The sequence below is a fragment of the Rhineura floridana genome, chromosome 2, assembly GCF_030035675.1.
Source record: "Rhineura floridana isolate rRhiFlo1 chromosome 2, rRhiFlo1.hap2, whole genome shotgun sequence".
Classification (NCBI taxonomy): domain Eukaryota; kingdom Metazoa; phylum Chordata; class Lepidosauria; order Squamata; family Rhineuridae; genus Rhineura; species Rhineura floridana.
This window is the reverse complement of record NC_084481.1, coordinates 119,120,309-119,136,125: the sequence shown is the minus strand read 5'-3', so window position 1 is coordinate 119,136,125 and position 15,817 is coordinate 119,120,309. Positions and strand designations below refer to the sequence as shown.

Below are 15,817 nucleotides of genomic sequence, written 5' to 3'. Positions count from 1 at the left end.
TCTGCTTTACAGCAGGTTTTTGCTTTACGGTGGGGGTCTGGAATGTAACCCGCCATATGAGTGGGGCCCTACTGTATTCTCCATGCCTTTCATCCTTCTAAACCCCCATTTGCTAGTTTAGATTGTATACAGCATGTCTTTATATATAACTTCAATGCAAAGAAATTAAATATTTTGGAAACATCATGTAATTTAAAATCAGTTATGTTACATTGTTAAGCCTGTTAATTCTACCTTTTCATTGCCAGCTTATAGCTGGAGCTGAAGGATTCACACTTTGTCATAGATAGTTTGTTGTTAAATCTGATATATCTGCACATAGAAGACCTTGAATTAGTGTCCAGTATCAGAAATCATTTCAAGCATCTGGAATCCTGAACCAATATTAAGGGGATGATAATTCCTCTGTCAAAGCAACTGCTGCTTGACTACCAAACAGAAAGAAATTTAATGTAGCTTTTCTTTCTTTCTTTCTTTCTTTCTTTCTTTCTTTCTTTCTTTCTTTCTTTCTTTCTTTCTTTCTTTCTTTCTTTCTCTTTTAGTCTCATATGGCCTATAATGAGCCACAGTAATGATATTTAATTCCATTTGTGCTGTATCATCACAAAAAAGATTGTATTCTCCAGATACAGAATAGGGAAAAACCTTTTCTCTCAAAGATCCCCAGTGAAAAGCATCTCCATTCTCCAGAGGTGGCAACCATGTGACATGTTGGGTTATGCTGCCTTCTCATGGCCAGAGACAGGAAACACAGACTGGTCTTTGTCTTTTGGGTGTGCCCCCTCAGTTCATTTCCTGTTTCAGTTTGGAAGACATGTGTTTCACTCCCCACATCTGTCCATCCTCATCACAGGCTTGTGTTTCTTCCATTTAACTTTGGGTGGTTGTGGGTGTGCTTGGTCTTTGTCTTTCATTGTAAGTGTGAGTTGCTGTATGAGTCAGTGTTCTTCATTGTTTGTGTGGGTTACCATTGTCCATGGTATCCTCCTGGACTGGCTCTCTGGGATGGATGTCAGGGGCACTGTTTTACAGTGATTTCAGTCCTATTTGCAGGGCAGTTCCAGAGAGTGGCATTTGGGGAATGCTCCTCAGCCACTTGGCATCTGTGTTATGGGGTGCTGCAGGGCACAGTTTTGTCCCTAATGCTATCTAACATCGATGTGAAGCCGTTGGGAGCAGTCATTAGGGGATTTGGAGCAAAGTGTCATCAGTATGCTGATGACACACAGCTCTCTTTCTCTGTAACATCTGAATTGGTAGTGGCAATGATGGTTCTGGCCTAGTGTCTGGCCATAGGTGGGCTGGATGAGGGCCAATAAACTCAGTTTAAACCCTGGCAAGATAGAGGCCCTGTGGGTGAGTGGTTCCCATGTCTGAAAGATAGGTCAGTTACCTGCTTTGGATGGAGTTGCAATCCTTCTGAAGGAATAGGTACATAGTGTGGGGTACTCCTGGATCCACTTGAGGCACAGGTGTCCTTGGTGTCTAGGAGTGCCTTTTTACCAGCTTTGATTGGTAAGATAGCTATGGCCATTCCTGAACAGAGAAAGCTTGACTACTGTGATCTTGGCATTGGTAACCTCAAGACAGGATTACTGCAACACACTCTATGTGGTACTTCTCTTGGGCTTAACCCAGAAGCTGCAGCTGGTACAGAACACAGCAGCTAGGTTGTTGACTGGGGTACCCCATCGACACCTTATAACACATCTGCTGATAGATATGACAGTATGCGACTGGGTCCAGTTTGAGGTTTTGCTTTTAGCATTTAAAGCCCTAAACAACTTGAGACCAGGATATCTAAGAGACAGCCTCACCCAATATATCCCTGCCTAGCAACTTGCTATAAGAAGACCTTATACCCCAGAAGTGCTCTTAGTCTGTACTAGAAACAAGGGTTTTACTGCCAGACTAATCTTATCTGATTTTTTAAATTGGATAACCTCCCTGGTAAACTGTGGAAATGCTATGGACATAATATATCTCGACTTCAGCAAAGCCTTTGAAAAAGTGCCCCATGATATTCTGATTAGCAAGCTAGCTAAGTGTGGGCTGGATGGAACAACTATCAGGTGTATCACAGTTGGCTACAGAATCGCACTCAAAGAGTGCTTATCAATGGTTCCTTCTCAAACTGGGGGGAGGTAATGAACAGGGTACCGCAGGGCTTGGTCCTGGGCCCAGTGGTCTTCAACATTTTTATTAATAACTTGGATGAGGAAGTGCAGGGAATGCTTATCAAATTTGCAGATTATACAAGATTGGGAGGGATAGCTAACATCCTGAAAGACAGAAACAAAATCCAAGGGATCTTGGTAGGCTAGAGCACTGGCTGAAAACAACAGAATGAAATTTAATAGTGATAAGTGCAAAGTTCTACACCTAGGAAAAAGAAACCAAATGCACAATTATAAGATGGAGGATACTTGGTTCAGCAATACTACATGTGAGGAGGATTTTGGAATTGTTAGTCACAAGCTGAATATGAGTCAACAGTACAATGTGGCTGCAAAAAGGCAAATACTATTTGAGGCTGCATTAATTTATTTATTTATTTTATTTATTTTTTAAAACTTATATAAGAACATAAGAAGAGCCTGCTGGATCAGGCCAGTGGCCCATCTAGTCCAGCATCCTGTTCTCACAGTGGCCAACCAGGTGCCTGGGGGAAGCCCGCAAGCAGGACCCGAGTGCAAGAACGCTCTCCCCTCCTGAGGCTTCTGGCAACTGGTTTTCAGAAGCATGCTGCCTCTGACTAGGGTGGCACAGCACAGCCATCACAGCTAGTAGCCATTGATAGCCCTGTCCTCCATGAATTTGTCTAATCTTCTTTTAAAGCCATCCAAGCTGGTGGCCATTACTGCATCTTGTGGGAACAAATTCCATAGTTTAACTATGCGCTGAGTAAAGAAGTACTTCCTTTTGTCTGTCCTGAATCTTCCAACATTCAGCTTCTTTGAATGTCCACGAGTTCTAGTATTATGAGAGAGGGAGAAGAACTTTTCTCTATCCACTTTCTCAATGCCATGCATAATTTTATACACTTCTATCATGTCTCCTCTGACCCGCCTTTTCTCTAAACTAAAAAGCCCCAAATGCTGCAACCTTTCCTCGTAAGGGAGTCGCTCCATCTCCTTGATCATTCTGGTTGCCCTCTTCTGAACCTTTTCCAACTCTATAATATCCTTTTTGAGATGAGGCGACCAGAACTGTACACAGTATTCGAAATGTGGCCGCACCATAGATTTATACAACGGCATTATGATATCGGCTGTTTTATTTTCAATACCTTTCCTAATTATTGCTAGCATGGAATTTGCCTTTTTCACAGCTGCCGCACACTGGGTCGACATTTTCATCGTGCTGTCCACTACAACCCCGAGGTCTCTCTCCTGGTCGGTCACTGCCAGTTCAGACCCCATGAGCGTATATGTGAAATTCAGATTTTTTGCTCCAATATGCATAATTTTACACTTGTTTATATTGAATTGCATTTGCCATTTTTCTGCCCATTCACTCAGTTTGGAGAGGTCTTTTTGGAGCTCTTCGCAATCCCTTTTGGGGCCCCCTCATGTCTCCCCGCTAGATGGAAAGATCTCTTCCCCAGGCACATTATAAACTATAAATACAAAAAGAAAAATACAAAAAACTCAAATACATAAAATACACACTCTCACAACATGCATTCATATAAGCACCCAGAAAGAAAGCAGCAAGAGCAGCAACCTCTCCTTCCCTTGGGGCGATGGTCTCTTCCTCCTGCAGGCACTGGGTCTCCCAGGCCACCTCAGCCAGCCGGCTTATGTATCCCTCCAGAGAGGGACAGGTGGTAAGAATCAGTCCTGGCTGGCTGGGTACCTGGGGCCTGGTCCTGCCAGGCAGAAGTCCCTCAGGGAAGGGTGGTGGAGGTGGTGGTCCCGCAGCAGCAGCAGCAGCAGCAGCAGCACAGCAGCAGCACATCAGCAGCACAGCAGCAGCAGCCTCTCCTTCCCTTGGGCGATGGTCTCTTCCTCCTGCAGGCCCTGGGTCTCCCAGGCCACCTCAGCCAGCCGGCTTATGTATCCCTCCAAAGAGGGACAGGTGGTAAGAATCAGTCCTGGCTGGCTGGGTACCTGGGGCCTATACAGAAGTATAGTTTCCAAATCACGTGAAGTATTAGTTCCCCGCTGTTCAGCCCTGGTCAGGCCTCATCTTGAGTACTGTGTCCATTTCTGGACACCGCACTTTAAGAAGGATGCAGACAAACCAGTTCAAGAGGATGACAACAAGGATGATCAGGGGACTGGAAACAAAGCCCTATGAGGAGAGACTGGAAGAAGTGAGCATATTTAGCTTTGAGAAGAGAAGACTGAGGAGAGATATGATAGCACTCTTCAAGTATTTGAATGGTTGCCACATTGAGAACGACCACGATCTCTTCTCTATCATCCCAGAGTGCAGGACATGGAATAATGGGCTCAAGTTGCAGGAAGCCAGATTTCGACTGAACATCAGGAAAAACTTCCTAACTGTTAGAGCGGTACGACAGTGGAATTAATGACCTAGGGAGGTGGTGGGTTCTCCAACACTGGAGGCTTTTAAGAGGCAGCTGGACAGCCACCTGTCAGGTATGCTTTAATTTGGATTCCTGCATTGAGCAGGGGGTTCGACTCAATGGCCTTATAGGTGCCGTCCAGCTCTATGATTCTATGAGTATTGCAGCTCCAGCTTTCTGGAATCAGTTACCAGCTAAAATCGGAGAGGCGCCTAGTGTCATGATGTTTAGGCCCCTTTCTGAAGACATTTTTTGTTTAAGAATGCTTTTTGTGAGGTATTACCCAGTTATTTATGGAACATCATTTTTATAGGTGATGATATTTTTTTGCTGTTTTTGGTTTTTGTAGGGATGGTTTTATTGTTTTTAGAGTTTGTTTAATTGATTTTGCTTTTAGTGTTTGTAGTTTTGTGTTTCATTATGTTTTATTCAGTTTTTATCTTGTACACTGCTTTGATGGCATTATGTTGTGAAGTGGTCTATAAATTTGTTTAATCATCATCATCATCTCCCTTAGGGTGAACAGTTGCAAAAGAGAATAGGGTTCCTGCATCTTAATAGCTGAGTAGAAGACGGAATTTCAGAAAGGGTCATGCAAACCACGTAGACTTGCAGTCAAACAAATAAAAAGAGCAAGAGTGTTCTTTCTTCATATACTTGTACAAGCTTAACATAAAATAGGTTGGTAGGTTATATTTTAGATGACTACAGAAGATCCATGCCATACGGCAGTACTTTCATCCAGAAATCAAAGTATTTTTTTCTCTCTGGGCATTATGTAAAAATGGTTATTTGTGTATATAACGTATAGCAAGATAAGTCTGGTCTTGTTGTGGCGGATCTGGGATTGTCTCAGGCTTGGACTCTTTTTTCCTCCCAGTCCTAAAGACTCTTGTTTGAAAAGGAAAAAGAGAGACTTCAGTGTCTAGTGTAAAATGGTAAAGCTCTCTTGTTATATTAGGAATAGAAGACGTTAAGTTAAAGGAGTTAAATTACTCTCAGGGACAATCCCTTCTCCCAGCATCATGTCCCTGATCCAATTCGTTGTCTCCAACCCCCTATGTTTGTCTTTTTTCAAAAGTTGGAAGATCCACCATAGAACTCTGGTGTATCATGTAATTTTTTCTTCAGATACAGCCATGGGAATGATGATTTATGGAACATAGGCCTAGAATAAGGTTAAGTTACATCTTAATGAGTTCCTAAATTCAGTGTTTGCTTGCAGCCATTCACCCTGATAGAGTCCTGAAGTACAATTGAAATAATGTCACCTTCCTGTCATAAGTCAGGACATTAAGTAAGTAGGCCAGCTATTTCAGAATAATCATTGTGTATTGTTTAAAAATGAGTATAATTTAGAGGCAGAATAATAACAGTGTTTAATGAGAATATCTAGCTTAGCTTGGAAGCAGACCTTAAGGCAAGCTGTGCTTATGTTTGATAGGTCATGTTAGCCAATCAGCAGTTTGTAGTTTCATGATCATGCAGGGCTGCAAGTAGGCATGATCCTACATTACATAAAGGGAATATTGAGTCCTGACTGCATCTTCTCCATCCAGCAGAACATCATGGACAAGAAAGGAATGTAGAGAGTTGGAGAGCCTTAGACCAGGCTTGCATATAACTGTTCATCAGGGAGCCTGGGGTGAGTGAAAATTGTCTCTGGGAGACCAAGCCAGACAACTCTGTTATGAACACTTGAGAGAGAAAAAGTTAGCATACAAGCCTTCAGAGAAACAGTGTTGTTTTTTCCAGAGGTGGACCATGAAGCTGATTCTCCCTTCCTCCCTGGAACTGGAGCAGACACAACTCCAGATCAAAGCTCTGCTAAAATTCTCTCTTATACACAACTGTTAATGGTGCAAGAGCCCTGTCCAATTTTTCCTCTGGCTACCCTAACTACATGTGGCCTTTCCCTCTTGATCCTGGAAAGGAGATGGCCTATGGTTTGCTACCTTGAAGGTTGACTGGATTTGTGTGCTTTTTTCTCACTGTTTCTATCTCCTGCATTGGGAATTAGGTTGGAGAAGAGACAGAGAAAGAATGCAAATTAAGCCAGCTGCTTTGTGTGTGCCATACCACCTGTTTTCACTCCAGTCAACTCAGTACATAGACTTTAGAAAGGCTGAACCCAGTGTTCTTTCCAGAAAGAGAAACTATCTTGTGCTCTGTCTCCAGATAGAGATCTGCCTTTAACAAAGCTCTTTTTGGAAGGTGTATGATGGGGCTGCCTCTCCTTTACCCCTCTCTTGTTCAGAAGTAGGAATGGAACAGTTCTGAAAGCTGCATACTGGGCTGGATATGGAGAGAAAGAGAGAATGCAAGTTCAGCTAACACAATTGTGTTTGTCCTGCCAGCTCCTGTTCTTTCTCTTTAGTACAGCCTTTCCCAACTTTAGGTCCCCAGATGTGGCTGGACTACAACTCCCATCAGTTCCAGCCAGCATGGCCAGTGGTCAGGAATTATAGGGACTGTGGTCCAGCAACATCTGGGGACCCAAAGATTGGGAAAGGCTGCTTTGGTGCGTTCTTTTACTCAGCCACCAGAGTGCCACTATGGAAGCTGCAGGCTTGGATTGTTTCTTCCTCCCAGACATAAATCGTCCCAGACATAAAGACTGTATTTGAAAAGGAGAAAGACAAATAGTGCAGTGCTAAAAGAAACTACATCTCCTGTGTGTGCTCTATGAATATGGAGAGAAGTTTTTTTTGGGGGGGGGATGTATATGTACACATGCAAGTGTATCTGTAATGTGGAACATCCCCTTTTAACTTCCTTCCTGTGTGTTCTGAGTGTAGCGCTCCCTGAAGTCAGTGGGAGAAAGCCAGGCAAGTGACTCAAAGAGTGCCTACTGTTCCCTGAACTTTATTTGCAAGCTCAAATTGAAAGTCCCTATCCCCTGGGCCTTCCCATCTAACCTTTGAACTACATGTTACATTCCAGTCACATATAATACAATTTGGATGGTCATTTTTTTCACTTCAGAGAAGCATCAAGAAGAAACAATTTGCAGTGGAAGAATGTGTGTGTGTGAAAGAGAAGTTCTCAGTCCTTTTCTGCACGCTAGGGTTGAAAACCCTTTTGTATTATTAAGGTTTTTAGATTTAGCTGCTGTTTAGTCTTAAGGTAAATATATCAAATGCCTAAAAAGAAAGGATGGAAACTCGATCCATTTCTTGACCAATCTCTCACAAGTGACAGGAGAATTTTTACAGTACCCATCATGGCTCCTCATTTTAAACGTCGTTTTATATACTCTTGACACATGTGTTGCTTCCATGCTAGAGGCCTTTAGTACTGCTGAGCGTTCCACAATTTGTCAGAAAATTCAACTTAAGCACTATATTGTCAGGTAGGGATTGCAGTGCAATTTCTGGGATGATCACCATCCAGTTCAAAGGAAGGCTGGGCATTTGTCATGCTCACTACAAGGCAGCATTATATTGATGTGGCAAGCAGATATGTTAGACTGGCACTGTCCCAAATTTGGCACACAGAATCTTTCTCAGATGAAATACAGTGCTTTGCAAAAGTAATCAGACCCCTGACCAATGCTCTCATATTAATGAATTACAAATGGTACACTGTAATTGTTCTGTATGATATTTTATTTTGAAACACTGAAACTCAAAATCAATTATTGTTAAGGCGATGTTGGTTTTATGTTGGGAAATGCTTGTAAGAAACATAAAAACAGGCACAACTGCTCACTGGAGCATGAAATTACCAACATGTCACTTTGCCACTGAAAGAATTGCACTGGCTACCTGTTAGCTACCGGGCTAAGTTCAAGGTGCTAGTTTTGGTGTAGAGCTTGGGACCAGGATACCTGAAAGATTGCCTTACCCCTTATATACCCAGTTAATCACTGCGCTCTGCAGATGAGGCTTCCTGCAGATACCATCTTATCAGGAGGTCTGTTCTGCACAACATAGGAAACGGACCTTTAGTGCAGTGGCACCTACCCTTTGGAATTCCCTCCCCTTAAATATTAGACAGGCGCCATCTCTATTATCTTTTCAGCGCCAGCTGAAGACCTTCCTCTTTCAACAAGCCTTATCCCAGTCTGTGTCTGTGTTGGAATTGCTTTTTAATATGTTTTTAAAGCTTTTTTTAAAAAAGATGTTTTTAAAGATGCTTTGTTTTAATATGTTTTTGAGGATGTTTTCTTGTAATATATTTTAAAGTCTGTTTTTATGATGTTTCAGAATGTTTTTAGTGTCATTCATTCATTCATTCATTGGCGATCACTCGTGGCCAAGTAAGATTGTCTTCCGAGATAAGGTCTTTAACAGTGGGTCCATAAGAGGCCAATTCTGGATCCACAGAGCCTCCCACAGTGAGGACATAGGTTTCCAGATGGAAGATGGTCGTGATGAGGATTTGTTTGACGTGCCTTCTGCTTAGCTCGTTTGTCCCGTTCGCCCTGTATTTGTGCTTCTTCAAAGTCCACAGCACCTTTGATAATAGCCAGCCTCCATTTGGGACGTTCATGGGCCAAGACTTCCCAGTTGTCGATGTTCATGTTACATTTTTTTAGATATCTTGTTTTCCCACATATAAAATATTGAACTTTACTCAGAAAATGTAGTATCCATTCAACAAAGCACAACAGCAAGAGAAGATTTGTTAACTGTGAAGAAACAGGTAACAAACCTGTGCATCTTGCATGAAACTGTTTGTTCAGGAAATTCACTATTTCTTCAACCTATATTTGGGAAAAGTAATAAATGATATAATTTCAAATTTGAAAATTTAGCAGCAAAGATTATTTTTCTCCCAAATTGTAAAGAAAAGACATTACATAAAGTATTTGTATTAATTGGTTTAATATTACAGAGCGCTTAGATGAAAATTACTTTTTGTATATCTATGCATCTAAAAATCCATTCATTTTAATATTGATATGTGTATCTCATTGAAAATGGAAAATTTACCTCATTAAAACATGCAAAATGTACCTCATTTTGTGTACCTCATTAAAACATCCAAAATCCATGTTTCAATTTATTTTAATATTTTGATATATTAACCTTACAATAACAAAAAGCTCTTGTTGTTAATCACTAACAGTAGTTCTCTCTGTTTCAGAATGCTTGCAGTGGAACTGGAATTGATCTCTCTGTACTAAATGAGACTCGCACCATGGTGTCTGACCTTCTGAGTGATCCAGTCCTTCCCCCACATGTGATTTCTTCCCTCCGAAGCATCAATAGTTTGATAAGTGCTTTCTCAGGATCATGCAGGTCAAAGGTTAACCTTTTTACCCCCTTTCCGGGCTTTTACCCCTGTCCAGAAATGGAAGACTCATCTGAAAGAGGAGAACGTAAACTGCACAAGGTCAAAATATTTCAATAGTATCACTATATAACATGTTAGAATTCCTCTAAGTGCAATATTTTCACCATATGTGGCATCGTTCCTGTTGTAGCATGAATTATAGTATGCAAAAATTAAGCTATATACGCATAGTGCAGGTAACCCATTAGAGTGGGTGAGAAGACATTGTGCATTTCATGTATCATCTAACTTGAAATTTAGTTTGTGCACACCAGTCAGCCACTGCCAAACCAGATACTTGTGCTCTTCATATTGAAGAGATGGAGAGTAAAACTTTATTTGGATAGGGAAGATGCAAAGGGGATGTCCTTTGGATCATTGATTATTATGGAGATCAGATCAGGCTATTGGGCTGATGGCTGCCTATCCCCACTACACATATATGCCCACTCATATGTAACCTTTTTATGTGCTGCTTTTGTCCATTCAGTTTGGCATAAAACATCACATTTCCAAATAAGTGAGCTGAATTTATTATGGGCTTTCTTTTTCTATCTTTCCATTTTTCTTGTTACTTTGTGCTAGAGCTGTAAGATTTCCAGAAAATTTGAAGCTATTAAAAATATTATTTCCCTCATTTTAGGGGGAGGGGAAGAAAGTAAGGAACAGGGGAATTAAAATATAGGTAGCTAGTAGCCTTGCATCCGGTGGTGCTCAGGAATTCTAAGTAACAAAAAAAAGTGCAGTGGTTAAAATCACTGTGATTTTGAAAGGTTCAGAACACCATCTTGATTCAAAATAGTGTCCAATTGTATCCAAACATAGATGAAAACCTGCTCCTTAATCTCAGAAACCATGATGGAAAAATTGGTTACAATATCTTGGTGTCCAAATGCATAGCAAACAAAGAACTTTCCAAAATATATAGTACATATTTTCTTATCAAACCTAACTTTTCTTTGGTATTTTAAGGATAAACACAAAATTATAATATATATATATATGCCTCCATTTCGTTACAAATATACCTCTTGTCTGACCAGCTCATTTAACTGTAGATTGCCAAATTAGCCATCTTGCTTGTTAGATTTATACTACTCAGCTAAGATCAAGCTGAAATCCTAAGCATGCTACTGAGTATCCTCCACTGACCATAGTGGGACTTATATCTTGGTAAACATGCATAGAATTACACTGTTAGTGTTTGAAAGAGCCATATATTCTTATTCTGAAATGTTACTTTAAGCTTCACAGACTTCAAACAAGGGGAGCGTTGTACAAATGGGGGAGCGGAGTTTTTCTTTTTGACAAATTGTTTCTTAATTTTGGTATACATTTTCAAACAATTAGTTCTATTCACTCGATTCAGGGGATGCAGGACTCTGAAGTATGAGGAATCAAAGGTTATATTCTATTAAGGCCTTACTTAGCTAACTCCTTGATTGCTCTTCTGCACCAAATACCTAAAGTTGTTTTGTACTCTGCAACATTTGAAAGTACGTTTCCATCATCTAGTCCAAATGTTGCTTGTTTTGTAATTTAGTCATATGTAGCAGCAAAACTATTATCACTAATATTGCTACCTTTGAATATTGGAAGTAAGAAATTTAGAATCGTGTGCACTGAAAGTATATAAACATTTCAATAAACAGTTTTAAAATAAAATGGGATTATTCTGAAAAAGAAAATATTTAATAAGAAATATTGTTTCTCCCCAAGTACCACTTTTTATTTCAGGGGGCGGGGGGGGGATGAAAAGAACAACAGAATCTTTCTTTTCCCCTGCCCTCACTTTTCCAACTCTTTTCCTAGTTGTCATATATCTATTCTTTGCACAGTCGTATGAATAGGGGAATTATAATTTTAATTATTTATATTATTAAATTTATATCCCACTCTTCCTCCCAAAGGAAGCCCAGGGCAGCACTTCTTTTGCAGTTAAGTTGTTCTAATATGGAACATGTCTCACTCCCTTTAACCATCCTCTCTCTTGACCTATTGCCCTGCTAATCCCCTCTCCTTTTTCTGATGTCATATGAACACTCTTATCTTAAGCACTGTGTAGCTTCTTCCAGCTCTCCTTTCTCTGAATAGCTTTTTTTGGTCTTCCCTTTAATTCCAGTACATTCATTTCCTTCATTCAGATTGCTCTTTCAGCTCATTATCTACTTTGTACACTAGCCTATGGGCTTCTGTCCCTTAGCTTCCCTAGATACTGACAGCATTTTACAGTCTTCTACTCCTGTATGAGATTTTAATCCTAGCCAAATTTACACATTTCTATTCCTTTTAGGAAGGCAATGGTACCCCCCCCGAATACCATTTACCATGAAAACCCTATTCATAGGGTTGCCATAAATCGGGATCGACTTGAAGGCAGTCCATTTCATTTTCGTTTAGATGCTGGGTTAGGAAATGTTTATTTCCTTGAGAAACTGAACAATTTTGTGTAACCCACCAGCTCAGCCAATCACTGTGAGAGGCTTCACTGCTACAAATTCAATACACTATAGAATTATTATCATAACAAACCATTCCTTTAGGGAGCTTAGGGTAGCAATACAAATGGGAGAAAAGAGTCTGACACTTACCTAGTATTCAACCATTATTTTTCCATATAGCTGTTTAAAGTTAAATCAGCTCAGCCAGTGATATAATTCAGCTTAAAAAAAATCATTTAAATTTAATAATATAGATTTTGAGTAAATATGTGTATTGCTATAGAAATAAAGAGAGTTGTTGTTTTCTGCAAGAAAAATGTAACTTTTATTAACTTGTTCAACAGGGTCTAAACAGCCGAAATAGCTTACCAACGCCGCAGTTAAGGAGGAATTCAGGAGCCTCAGGCTTGCTGCCCATTGAACTATCTTCTAGATGGGAACGCAATAATGGCAAAAGATTACATCAGGAGTATAATTCTTCTAGGTAAATATATTATCAATATAGAATTCATAGTATTTTCTATATTACACGGTATATCTTAAATGCTGAAATTAAAAATTGAGTTCTGGAGAAGGACAGGGAAGATGTTTCAGATAAAATATTTTGAATTGAATTAATTTTGTATAGGTGTGGCAATCAAATGTATAAAATTAATGAAGTATGCTTGTATAACTTCATTCATCCAGGATATTTAAAGTGTAGCACTTTGATATGCAATTAATATTTGATAGCAACCACTAATTCTGAACTTCAAGTTTTAAAGAAAATTATGATGAAAGATAAATCGTAACATTCTCTATATAGTCACCACTTTTGTGATAGTAAGAGAAGATCTTGGAGTCTGTGATCAGTGAAGCACTCCCCTCCTCCTTCAGGTTGAAACACAGGAACGTTATATAGTGAAGGTGGCTGACAAGAACATGCTAAAGTTCTTTTGTTTTGCTCTTGAAAGTGTTAAGGTACAAAATACGGACTATGTTCATCAATCTTCATGGATTTATTGGTTTTCTCTTTGTCTGGGATTGTAGTTTTAGCATATTGGGCCTGAAGAATAAACATGAAGAGAAGGTGATCAAGTGGGTTGTTGCACAGTAATTGCAAGTACTTTTGGATAGAACAGATTATCTTGATCCATTGCAATCTGGGTTCAAGCCTGGTTATGGGATTGACTCTACCTTGGTTACCCTGATGGATGACCTTTACCAGTAGGAGGACAGGAGGAATGTCATCCTGTTCTTCTTACTTAATCTCTCAGCCCCTTTTGATACTATTGACCATGGTACCCTTTTGAACCGACTTCGTGAAATGGCACTGTTTTACAGTAATTCCGATCCTATTTCCAGGGTCAGTTTCAGAGACTAGCATTGGATGATAGTCTTTCATCCCCCTGGCATTTGTGCTGTGGAGTGCTGCAGGATACCATCTTGTCCCCAATGCTGTTTATGTTGCTGTAAGGAACAGTCATTAAGAGATTTGGGGTGAGGTGTCAGCAGTATGCTGGTGATACCTGCTCTATTTCTTGATAACATCTGAATCAGGAGAAGCTGTGCAAGCCCTGGACCAGTGCTTGGACTCAGTGGTAGTCTGGATGAGGACCAGTAAACTGACCTGGAATCCTAGCAAGACAGAGGCTCTGTGGATAGGTGGTTCTTGAATCCGGATAATTGGTCAATTGTCTGCTTTGGATGGGGTCATACTCTCCCTGAAAGAGCAGATTTGTAGCCTTGGGGTGCTCCTGGATCCATCTTTGTTGCTGAGGCCCGGATGACGTCAGTGGCTAGGAGTGTCTTTTACCAACTTCAGCTAGTAAGAAACCTGCAGCCATTTCTGAACCGGGATAGCCTGACCACTGTTGTCCATGCAATTGTAACTTCCAGGCTGGATTACTATAATGTGCTCTATGGGGGGTTACCCTTGAGGTTGGTCCAGAGGCTACACCTGTTGCAAAACGCAGTGGCACAACTGCTCACTGGAGCATGAAATCACCAACATGTCAGCCTGCTGCTGAAAGAATTGCACTGGCTGCCCATTAGCTATCAGGCTAAGTTCAAGGCTGGTTCAAGGTGTACAATGCCTTATACAGCTTGGGACCAGAATACCTGAAAGATCATCTACCCCTTATATACCCAGTCAGTTACTGCCGTGTGCAAGTGAGGGTCTCCTGCAGATACCATCTCATCAGGAGGTCCGTTCCACACAACATAGGAAGCAGACCTTTAAGTGTTTTGGCACCTACCCTTTGGAATTAACTCCCCTTAAATATTAGACAGTCACCTCTGTTGTGTTTTTAGCACCTGCCGAAGACCTTTCTCTTTCAACACGTTTTAAGCAGGAACCTTATCCCAATCCTCATCTGTGTAGGAATTGTTCTTAAAGGCGTTTTTAAAGATTTTTTTAAAAAGATATTTTTTTACTAGGAGTAAGTGAATTGTAGCACTGTAACTAGTTCAATTTTTAAAACACTGCAGTAAGTTTTTATGCTGTTGGCAAACATGACAGCAAATAATTTGTCTCTAACCTTGATAACCAAATGTTCTGTACAAAAGTTCTTTTCTTTGCCCTGGTCTGTTTTGTGACATTTAAGAACAGTAGTTTTTGAGGGCTGCAGTGCTTGATAGCAGTCTTCTCACCTCCTAAGAAGCTGAAAATATAACCACTCTCTGAGATATCATAAGGTTAATGTACTGATAGAGTATTCAGCTGGCCTTGTTTTACATCTCATCCCAGTTTAAGACAAAGTAGCATTCAAAAACTAGACTTGGCTATCATGCTAGCTATGGCCAGGTGTAGTTGTTTCCCCCTATAATGTTGGTGGGTTTGTGCAAAATGAAGCTATTTACAATAGCCATAAGGTGGAGCAACTGTTGTTTTGGAGATGTTAGTCCTGGAAGTGATAACAGATTGAGGGTTGCTCTTGGGTGAGGCAACGACCTCAGCAAGTACTAGAAGTAATCAGCTTGGCCAGAACACTGGACATTGACTGGACATCAGGAAAAACTTCCTAACTGTTAGAGCCATACAACAATGGAACCAATTACCTAGTGGTAGTGGGCTCTCCGACACTGGAGGCATTCAAGAGGCAGCTGGACAGTCATCTGTCGGGAATGCTTTGATTTGGATTCCGGCATTGCGCAGGGGGTTGGACTTGATGGCCTTATAGGCCCCTTCCAACTCTACTATTCTATGATTCTAAGACAGCAGAGGGAGATCACAGGGATGAAAATTTAGAGCTATGAGTGCAGAGTTAATCAGTTGCTCAGAAAAGAGTTATAAGATTAGGAAGCTGTAGTGCAGTGATAAGACCCAGGCTGTGGTCTCCAGGCACACGAGGCCAGCACCTTCCTGAAGCTAAGCAGGTCTGAGTCTAGTTAGTGCCTGGAGGGGAGACTGCGTGGGAACCACATGTATGCTGCCTTGGGTCTGTTGATGAAAGAAAGACAGGGTATAAATGTAATAAATAATAAGAGAGAAGCAGTTTTCACAACTTATCACTACAAGGTACATATGGTTAAGGGAGAGCTTCGCCAATTGTGCATGCAACATAATGGACAGGATCATGCT

At 40.7% G+C, this 15,817-nt stretch overlaps 1 protein-coding gene across 6 annotated transcripts in view; it reads left to right on the top strand.

Annotated features, from left to right (window-relative positions):
• Window positions 1-15,817, top strand: part of PDE3B (phosphodiesterase 3B) — a 134,043-nt gene that overhangs the window by 65,300 nt on the left and 52,926 nt on the right. For 5 of the 6 annotated variants that reach the window (XR_009760606.1, XM_061610301.1, XM_061610305.1 and 2 more), the window contains 2 exons: window positions 9,626-9,874; window positions 12,600-12,739. Coding sequence is in view for 5 of the 6 variants with exons in the window: in XM_061610301.1 (XP_061466285.1) it covers window positions 9,626-9,874; window positions 12,600-12,739 (389 nt within the window). In the remaining variant the exon portion in view is untranslated. The remainder of the gene's footprint in view (window positions 1-9,625; window positions 9,875-12,599; window positions 12,740-15,817) is intronic. The other variant, XM_061610302.1, reaches the window with a different exon arrangement.